This window comes from Drosophila tropicalis, unplaced genomic scaffold (assembly GCF_018151085.1).
Source record: "Drosophila tropicalis isolate 14030-0801.00 unplaced genomic scaffold, ASM1815108v1 contig_593, whole genome shotgun sequence".
Lineage (NCBI taxonomy): Eukaryota > Metazoa > Arthropoda > Insecta > Diptera > Drosophilidae > Drosophila > Drosophila tropicalis.
In genome coordinates this window covers 4220638-4231459 of record NW_027173070.1, presented here as the reverse complement: position 1 = coordinate 4231459, position 10822 = coordinate 4220638, and the positions used below count along the sequence as shown (strand labels likewise).

General features: G+C 35.6%; 1 protein-coding gene and 2 long non-coding RNA genes across 3 annotated transcripts; all 3 read left to right on the top strand.

The window, feature by feature from the left end:
* Positions 1–51: 51 nt before the first annotated feature.
* LOC137577674 (uncharacterized) lies at positions 52–551 on the top strand. The gene is made up of 2 exons (XR_011032447.1): positions 52–117; positions 180–551. It is a non-coding gene; the product is annotated as an uncharacterized lncRNA (long non-coding RNA).
* Positions 552–1300: 749 nt separating this feature from the next.
* Positions 1301–1768, top strand: LOC137577897 (uncharacterized). The gene is made up of 2 exons (XR_011032500.1): positions 1301–1367; positions 1429–1768. It is a non-coding gene; the product is annotated as an uncharacterized lncRNA (long non-coding RNA).
* Positions 1769–2924: 1156 nt separating this feature from the next.
* On the top strand, positions 2925–4013 carry LOC137577093 (uncharacterized). Its single transcript, XM_068290474.1, has 2 exons — positions 2925–3322; positions 3382–4013. Exons 1-2 carry the CDS (start codon positions 2988–2990, stop codon positions 3719–3721), a joined length of 675 nt encoding a protein of 224 aa, XP_068146575.1. The 5' UTR covers positions 2925–2987; the 3' UTR covers positions 3722–4013.
* The last annotated feature ends 6809 nt before the right edge of the window (positions 4014–10822 follow it).

The following is a 10822-nucleotide window of genomic DNA, read 5'->3' as shown; positions in this document are numbered from 1 at the left end:
GGTCATTTTGCATATAAATAGAACTCAATTCTTTTCACTTATCATTAGTGGATCATAAACCGAGACAAAATGCAATCCTCAAAGACCGCCATCGCCCTTCTTCTTGGCTGCATTGTTGTAAGTATATTACATGGCTACATTTATGATAAATCAAATTGACCCCTAGCCTTTATTTTTAGCTTCTGGGATCAATGACGGATGTGGCTCATTCTCTTGATTTGGCCAGAGCTGCTAAGTGCGCTGAAATTGTTGCAGCGGGCACTGCAGCTTATTTAAGCACCGCTCCACCTATTATTAAGAAATTGGTAACCTGCTCAGGTTTCAAGGCCGCTAAACCAAAGGTAGCCGATCAAAAGGAATTGTTCTTGCTGATCGGTGACTTTTTGAAGGCGGCGATTGCTAAGCCAAATTGTGTTATGTCTTCACTTCTTGAGACCCGAAACGTGTTGAATAAGCATGTCGAAAACTTCTTTAACGCCAAGTGCTTTGTTTAAATAAAAACATCTGCCTGAGCAGATATTTTCCAATTTCTTTCAAGTACATAAATTAAATTATTGTGTTTTTTTTATTTAAACCAATATGGATTGTTTCTACATATGTCTAAAAGACACTCTCCATCTATTGAATCTTACATTCATGAAAAACCTCAACTTTTTTTTTGACTTTAGAATAGAAACTAACTTAATTAAGCAATTTGAAAATAATTGCATACATTTTCAATCCCAATTGGCCTTGAATTTTTTGGGCCAAGCCAATATCTATAGCCATTTGAATTTATATGTCGATTCACGGATTGAAAACGAATCTCATAACATTTTTGAATGGAAAATTGTGAGTTTCCTATCTATTGATATTAATAATTGTTATTTTTATTAAGATTATTATCAGTATATGAAATATATTGTCGATTAAGACAAAAAATCAGTTTCAGCAGTCTAAAACTGAAATTACAAAATTTCAAATTTGTTTTTTTTTTTTTTTTTTTTGCCATCAAGTATCAACTAAATCTGAATTAAAGATGTGGCTTGAAAATTGCATATGGAATTCGATAACCCCGAAATCCTCGTTGCTTAGTTGCCTAATTAGACTCATTTACCAAGGACATTAGTAATTAGTATAATAATAATAGTTTAAGAACAATTTATAACCGTAACTGGAACATATCATTATCTCAATTTAGTAATTTTCAGCACGAAAACTTGTGAACTTGGTTTCCGGGTTTATAATTTTCATGGTTTCCATCCCATTGGTGATTCTACATATAAATAAAAGTCATTGCTTCTCTTATTTAGCATTAGTGAATCGAAAAGCGAGATAAAATGCAGACCCCAAGAAGCACCCAAGCAATCTTTCTTTGCTGCATTGTTGTAAGTGTTTTAAATAAACCTATTCCGATTTATCAAATTAACTAATATAGTTTATTTTAAGCTTCTAGGCCCAATGATGGATATGGCCTTGTCTTTTAACTTGGAGAAAGCCGTTAAGTGCGCTGAAATTATGGCAGGAGGCGGTGGTGCTGGGTTAATCGCCGCTCCACCCATTATTAAAACTTTCATAGGCTGCACTAATTTCCAGGCCACAAAAACAAAATCGCTTGATGAGACAGATGTATTCTTGTTGGTGGGCAGCCTTTTACAAAAAGCAATTGCCAAACCATCGTGCATTATCTCTGCATTATCCGAATTTAAAAAGGTGGTTGCTCCGCATGTCAGTAAATTTATTTCAGCCAAATGTATTAACTAATAAATACAACTGACTGAACAGATCATCTTTTCGAACTTTTTTCAAGTACTTATAGAGTTATAGTATACATTTAATATATACTTACTACACATATCGAAGTTGAGTTTATTAAACAATAATACAGATTTGTATTTTCAAGGCCATTTTGGAAGCTTCGTAATTTTTCTTTTTATAAAGCTTTCTTGCTTCTTCTTGAATTTTCTGCAAACCGATTCAAAATGCAAATGACAAATTTAGTTATTGTAGGAAAACTTCAAACAGGACTTCCACAATTCAATAAAGGTTTAAGATTCCTGCAGCTAAAGCAATTAAGGCGGTGTCAGAGCTTCTGGGGAATTGCTAGATAAATGGATACCTACATATCTAGGTCGCTCTAGTTAGGACCACATCAATTCATTATCAATTTTAATATGCAAATGTTAATTATTATTACTAACAAGAGTTTATCTTTCATTCGGTTTCAAGCTTTTGTACAAGTTGAATCTTATTGTTAGACAAAGAATTTTAGAATGAAGAGGGCAAACTAATGTTATGGATGACAGGGCGTATGAGGTATGGGGAGAGACAAACCAGGACCTGTTTATAATTAGTTAAGTTGTCATTGCTGGTGCTGGTCATGATAATGCTGTTGCCGAAGGTGATGCATTTTATCAACGCTGTTGTTTCTGCAGTTTCTGGGACTTGAGAAATGAATAATTCAATAGCAGAAGCTGTAGGCTTACAGGTCTCCAACGTCGGCCACTATAATTGAGGTCAATGAAATCAACATGACGTTGTTAGCACTTGGTGGCTCAGTGGTTAGTGGGAATTGATTCTTTTGCCGTGGCGGCTCCACTTTCAATGACCAAAATGGGTTTTTGCTTTTGTTTGTGGGGCCTTCGAGTGACGGAAGCTTCGTCGGTCCCCGAAAAAAATCACAGCCACTAAAAATAGCAAACAATTAAATGCAAATCAAACGATTGATTGATAGATTGATCGAACTACTGTGAAAATTCAATTGGATTGCACAATGTGAATTAAATATTTGAGGCAGTTCATTCTAAATGGTACTGACTGTATTTGGCAATTACCGCACATTGGCAATGACATTGGCCAAAACGCACAAGAAGATTTGCCAATTGCTGCTGTCGGGTATAAAAGCATTCATCGAATGCCTCCAACGCCACATAACTTAAGTGATCGTTATCCGTTTAGCACCGTGTGTGTGAGTGTGTTGTTGTGTGCCCACTGTTGAGATCAAGACAATGTTTGATTCAAAGATTCGGGTGCCCAAATATGATTCGGAGGCTTTCGACAATGTCGAATATGAGCTCCAGATGACATACACTTTGGAGACGGATAGGCGGATCATGAGCTTCTATGACGCCATGTGGGGCATGGAGGTTTCCGGCGGCAGTGATCAAGATGAACCCCTGACCATTGTCAGTGTATCGGCTACAGGTCTAGCGAAGCGAGCAGGCATGCGGGTCGGCGATGAGATAACTCAGATCAATGATGTACCAGCCTTGGAGATGACCTTTAATGAGGCCCTGCAATTGTTTCGCAAGTCCTCACGTTATGTGAGAGTCTATGTTCGAGGGTAAGTTAATAGTGATAATTGATAATTGATTCTCATGTGTATGTATGCCTTTTTTTCAGGGATGATGATGCTCCCGGCGAAGAGGATTGGACGTGTGACTGTTGGTTTAAGCCTCGCAAGCCATGGCGACGTGACTTTACACCCATTGTGTGGAGCTTCCCCTGGAATGATCGCCGCAAGCCCGTGTACAAGGAATCCAATTGCTTTATGGTGCCAAGTAAAATGGAGGAAAAAATTCGTCAGCGCCGTGCGGCCACATCGGCAGTTCATAAAAAGGATGAGGCTGCCCCACATACACGTTCGCTTACGCCAACGCCACGTCCCAAAAACCAGCCAGGACCCAATCTTCTCGAGAGCGTATTACGTCCTCGGGGCCCTCCACCTAGGGACTTGGTCTAAATGCATTCCCAATAACGACGGTTACAAATTGAAAAACGGAGAACTGCAAATTTGCAGAACCGAATCTGCTGTATATAGTATACCCCAAGGCGCAAGATCCAATTTCTTGGCCAATTTGAGCCTGTTAGGCAGTCGCAGTGACAGGCTCTGGTGGGGGAAAAGAAATTTCGTAGATTTTTTCATCATAAATGGAATTTTGACGAAATTTACCAAAAGGAAAAGTTTCGATTGTGCGAAAATAAATGATGAAAGCTTTTTAATTTCTTGTGAATAAATTTTTATTTCATTATTATTATTCTTAGAAAGTATTATTAATTTGAATGGCAGTCGATTGATGTCGCTGTTTCTTCCCCTTTCTTTAATTTCCCTGAGTGAAAAACCTTTGATGCTGGCCTTGGAAAATGCACCCTGACACATATGCACTATCATGGACTGTCTCCATTATTACAACAAAAAATCCCAAGCGATCGTGTCAAGTGTCTCAATAATTTTGACTCATGATGCTTCGTAACGAACCAAGAGAGAAAATCTCCATTCTCTATCAAATGAATCGATCAAATCTGTCACAGACATGCCTTAAATTGGAGGTATAATTAGTGTATTTAATAATTAATTATTTAGGGTCTGTTCATAATTTAAATGTTAATTGCCACACATAATTAGATTACAAACCGTTTCAAAAACTTAATTTTACTTAGCAATACTTTAGCATTAAACCAAATGAAATTGTTTAATAAGTATAACTAAATAGTATTTGTGTAGAGCTTAATTATAATTTAAAGTCTAGGTATATAAAACCGGCTTGAACATCGGAAATTGCTCCATTACGTAGAAACAAGTGAAACATTTGTATTTATCAATTTTATTTCAATGTAAAGTTAAAAAAAAGGAATACATAGTAATTTTCATCTTGATCAATGGTCCCGTCAATGGATAAAGCCGATGTTTGCTATTCTCAGCATAATCGTCCTTTATGAGTTGTACCTGACTCAGGCAATGGAAATCTTACCAGGCCAAGGGAGAAATTTCCTGGATTGCCATCACTTCTGCAGAAAGAATTCTTCAGGAGATCGGGTCAAGTGTGCATATCATTGCGAGAATGATTACGGATGCAAATCGGCTTTTATAATGGACAGCGCCGCAAGCTGAACCATTATACCTTCGATGACAGCAACGAGGAGTATTTGAATGGGAAAGAGAAACTGAATCTACGCGAATTTATACTGCCACCAATTAAAAGCGGAAAAATTTAATTATTCTTGGTTAATTATTAACCAGCAAAATTCAAAAAAAAAAAAAAAAAAAAAAAAAAACTGAAACAGCTTGAATAAATTATCTCGATAAGAAGGATAAATACATTTAATTTTTAATTATTGCCATGCAGGTATTATGAAATTGATCTGCTCTTTGTTTGCCGACCCCATACAGTAGGTATATATGTACATATCTAACTGATAACCCGATCTTAATGAAATTTGGTATAATTCTTGTTTTTATTTTTTTAGTGTATTACTAACATTAGTGTATTACTAACATTATTAGTGTAGTGTACTAACAACCAGAAGAGTTTGATTTTTTACAAGAATGCCAGGTTTGCAAGTACATATTATAAACTTACAATATATTTAATCTAGATAAAATTACAAATAACAAGTAAAAATAAAGCTACTTCAATTAAGTTTTGGCTATCCAAATTCACTTGGTTGCTGTTTATAAAAAACTGCTTCTAAATCGAATTGATTTGTATAAATTTGTTTCACTCATAGTTAAAATGCCACGTTTTAGAAAGGCTTCTATTTGGCTTTTGACCGAGTGGCTGTCGGCTGATGATGTCGCTGTTTGCTGCTTTAGTTATATTTTTCCTTTGTGAAAATTTCTTGACTCTCGCCATGCAAAGTGTACCGTGTCATGGACGGACATTCATGGACTGTCATCATTACTGCAAGAAAAATTGCCGAAGTGATCGTGTCCAGTGTGTATATCAGTGTCAGAATGGATGTGGTTGCAGGACAGCCTTCATAGTTATGAACAATGGACAATGCCGCAAACTGTCGCGTTGCACCATCGAAGAGTCCCAAGAGGAAAATCCCTTTACTATGGATAAATTAATGACCATGACTTCGACAACTAAATCTTCAGCGGCCTCCAAGTCTAATGGCAATGATAGGCTAAATCTGAATCCAAATTTGCCGGAATTGGTCATTGAGGATAAATCTGCAGCAGGCACGGGGAAACGTAAAATTTTTGCTTCTTTTCTGTTAAAAATAGCTGCAAAACGGTTCGCCAACAAAATGGTAGACAATGTATTGAAACCTCTTATTAATGACAATGTAAGTCCAGACGTTGTCATAGCAAGTGCCAAAAATACGATAGGCGAGGCGATAGATTTCGTTGCCCCAATTGCCAAAAATCTGTACGGGTAGTATGGGTGCTTTCCGCAACATCTTATGAACTCATATTTCGATATACCAAACCTTGATCGGTGGATAAACGCAAATAATAGTAGAACCATTTCATTATCAATTCTTATTGACTATATTATTATTTTTGCATGCAGCCAGGTAGGGTAAAATGGTATATTAAAGTTGCCATAACGGATGTATAAATTTTCTAGAGAATAATGGATCTAATTTTCTCTGTCATCCACCATAAGCACCTTGATTTCGAAGACCGGATAAGACTGTTTGTTTATTGTAGAATGTTTGCTGTATGACTTTTTGAAGCGGCTATTTGAAATTTTGGTATTATTATTGTGTCTATTTAAATAATTCACGTTTGTATATACATTTCGCAAGACACATGCCATTAGATGAAGCTCATGGAATGAAAAGATTCATGCTTGTTCTTGGCACACTTAAATGCTTAAAAAAATGCAAATTGTAGCCATAAACAAAAGTACATACATACCGAAAATATTAGAAGCGTAAAGAAAATATTTAACAAAGTTAAAGGCAAAAAGACGGACAGACCGTAAAAAAATGCAAATTACTTCGGAAACATCTCTGCCAGATGTCTAAAGAAAAAATTGTAACAAATAATACAGGGAGAGCTTTTATATTAAGCATGTAATTCAATTTTCATTAGCTTCTGTTGCTGATGCTGGCCTTGAGCCACCCCTCAAAAGTAGACTACACTTGGAGAACTTTTTCAATTTTATTTTTGCTTTCGAAAGTGTATACAAAGCAGAATACTATCTACCACTGCAATACGATTTATTATGGACCAAATTCATTTTTCCATTGCGCAAATGCTAGGAACGGGCTTCACTATGTTTTCTATCTTATATACACTTCTAAGTTTTTCCATAAGATCGCAATACTATATCTCTTAGCCCCAAGGAAGTGTTTCCTGCCTATCCTTTCAGTGATTTAACTACCTCCTTCAGTGATTTACTACCTTTTGCCATGTTATTAAAATTATTTTCAAATCGAAACATTTCAAAATGAATTTGTTATTCATATATTGAATACTAATAAAAGTAAAAGCCAAAAATTATTATACAACTGATACAATGTCAAACCGGATAACGGACTGCTAATGATAATGAATATGCAGAAAGTTTTAATGGGATAAGAGAAAAACTTTCATTTTGTAAAAGTTTTCAATTTCAACGTGAATTCGAAAATGCCAAGTTATGACAGTAAAGACAGCATCAAGTCATTCTTTAAGTTTTTTGTTTTGTTTTTTTCAGAAAACATAACTCGGACCCCATTTGAAGATAACTATTTTTACGGGGCTTGGCTTAGGCAAAGGCAAAAAACAGGTTGGGTAAAAGTGAATGACGAACAAGTTGTCATGGGAATCGTCGAGATTATCATCACCAAAATAATCATTATTTGTGGGAAATGTTGGTAAAGCATATTTGATGGAAAATTAGCACAAATCATGGCAAATTAAATACTCAACATGACCAGCTGTAAAAGTTTTTTGCCAGTCCTAAAAGATTTTATAAAGTTCAACTCTGTCAAGTGAGAATAGAAATTGAATGAAAATGTGGGGGAGCCGTAAGTTTGGTGTGGTAAAGGGGAGGAATTTCACCATCAAAGAAACAAAAATGAAGGGGAGAAAAAAAAAACTGGTCAGTTGCTCGGCTGACTGAAGCTTGAGCCAATTCAACCTATGGTCGATGCAATTTTCCAATGCCATTGGCTTGGATACTTTGCTGCAGTTCGTACAGTTTTTTGTTTTATGTTTTTTTTTTGTCCAGTTTATCCTCCCCTACCGCCCTCGCTTTTGCCCAGGAGGTCGTTGTTGTCGTCGCCGTGGACGGAGTTGCCCAGAGGTTATAGGTAAAAGGGCTCCTGGGCTAAATGTGGGTCAAGCTTAAGCCAACTTAATAAATGGCTTAGATGGTTCAGTTGTGGGTAAATGGAATGTGTAGCTACTTTAAAAATGTTTCAACGGTGAGTGTATTGAGCAGTGACTTAGAGATAGTAGTCAGAAATGTTTGCAATTATTGGTGGTACCACTCTGCATATCAGCACAGTATGATATGCATTCTTGTTTATCAGTATGTCAATATTTCACGAATGAGGCACACACACTCTGCTGTTGTTAATTAATGCAAGCCACATAGGGCAACAAAAACTGTGACTCCGTAGAATAAAAACCTTAAATGCTCTCTGCAATCCTTGTGATATTATGACGCATTCATCGCATTTGCCCATGAGGAGATGGGACAACGAACTGCTTTTATCGCCTCTGGCACCGAAATTCACTAAACAACAATTCACTTTGGCCATTAGCATAATAGGGTAATGAAGAGGGGAGTATTGGGTCAGATGGGCAAATGATTCTCCTAATTAGACATTCGTAAAGTACGACATTATCTCATTTCCTCTCGACTATTCAATCCCACCAACAAGTTTCCTTGTATCCGATAAAATGCCAGCGAGTTAGCAATTGAGTGAGTGGCTTCTAAACTGAAAATGAAATTTGAAACAACAAAAACAAAGAACAGGATGAATAAATAAATGTTGCAGCAGATCCATTTTATGAGACATGTTTGATCTCTACTACTATTAAAAATTATCTTATGAGATTATTTTTTTATATGCACTTAAAAAAATTGTTTGAAAAAGTGGTTTACGTTGTTGTTTATTATTTTCAAACCCTTTAAAAAAAAAAAAAAAAAACTAGTGACTTGTATATCCAAAGGCCTAAGTAGTCCTTCAGCTAAAAGTTCAGACAGCATTCTAGTCACAATGTAATATTTTTTAGTTTAGGCCAAGATAAAAATTAATGGGGATACAAAGCTTCAAAGTCATATATTTGATATACAACAATTTTAATGTGTATAAAATTGCAGAAGTTTTTAAACAAATTTATCTATTGAAATTATATTTAATTATTTTTATTTTTAACCATTAACCATTTTATTTTAATTATTATTTATTAATCACACCTACTATCTAGGTCCGCCTTAACTGCAGCAACTCGACGTCTAAACGCCCATTTAGCGCCCAAATAGATGAAATACATGGATAATGTCAGTGCACCTACGATCGAAATTTTACGCTTTTGTTTTGTGAGCATATTTTTCCCTTGCTTAACAAGCTGATTTTCTTTAAGATTTAGCTTTTCCTCGCCATTTACATTCTCCTCGTTGCTGTCATCGACTGTACAATGGTGCAGCTTGCGGCACTGTCCATTATTGACTATTATAAAGGCCCGCTTGCATCCGCAACCATTCTCGCAATGATATGCACACTTGACTCTATCTCTTCGACAGTTTTTTCTACAGAAGTGATTGCAATCCATAAAGGTTCTTCCACGGCATGGCACAATATCCATTGCCAGAATCAGGTACAACTCGTACAGGAAAAATATAATCAAAACAACAAAAAGCGACTTCATCATTGATGGTAGTGGTGTTTAATATTAAAATATTGAAATTCAACTTGTTTTTAAAGGGTGGCATTGCGGAAGTCGTAGAAGCTGGCCAAACTTATTTATCCAAGTCAAATTGATTAAGCCAGATGTTTCATGTGATTTTATATAATAGTAACATTCGTCTTGGTGTACAGTGGGATTGATGCAAGTCACTGCGTTTGACCGATAATACAATCACCGGATGTTGATCAAATTTGGTAAATTATGACAATAGCCTAGAAAATAACAAAGTTATTGATTATGAATCTTCCTTTCTATATCTTTTGAGGGCAACGATGATGTTCTATCTTAGTCTAATTAGGAGGAATTTAGATTCTCCTAGTGCACAATGGGCCAGATTGCGTTTTATTTTTACAGAAACTACAATTTTAATACTACAGATCTGAAGAACATCAGTTTGAATAGAATAGAAATTTTATTTTTTGCACTTATTGTTAGATCACGGGGTGATTCTTAAAACTATTAAATTTTGCCTTTTTGCATACTTTTAGGCTGAGTTTCAAAATATGTTGGAACATTTTTTTTTTTTAGGAAATACAAAAATTAATAATTTGTTTAAAATTTTGGTTTCAAAACTTAGTTTGAACGTTAATCAATGCATTTTACCAACAATACAATCAAAAAAAAAAAAAAAAAATATATATCTAATACAATTAAATTCGCCGTGTGGAGAGTTGGAAATAAAACTTGAAAAATGTAATCTACATATATATTATCTATAGTATTTATTATACAACACACTTGGCGTCAAAAAATTGTTCGACACGCGAACTCAATACGTCCGCTTTTTTTGACAAAGTTTTCAACTAGTATGAACAATTCCGTTGTATTGACAATTTTTGGATTTGTGTGTTGAAAACCAGAACAGGCTACAAAATTTGCAAAAATGGTTGGAGCGACATTTAAACCAGCTGCACTGGCACCTGTAAGGACTCTAATGTATTCAGCATCCTTGCTTATCTCAAAAGAATGCACTACGCCCATCATCGTCCCCAGTAGCTTAATATAAAGACCATAAGTAAATTTTATTTATCATAAGGGATATTGCATTTTCTATATGTTATATAGCATATATACGCACTATTGCCGTCGTATGACCGGAAAAATGACTAAAAACCATAAAAATTGGAGAACCCTTTAACCGTGCTCACATATTTTTTTGTAGAGAAAGCTGAGCAGATGAACGATCTAGTTTGGGCAAAGCAGAAC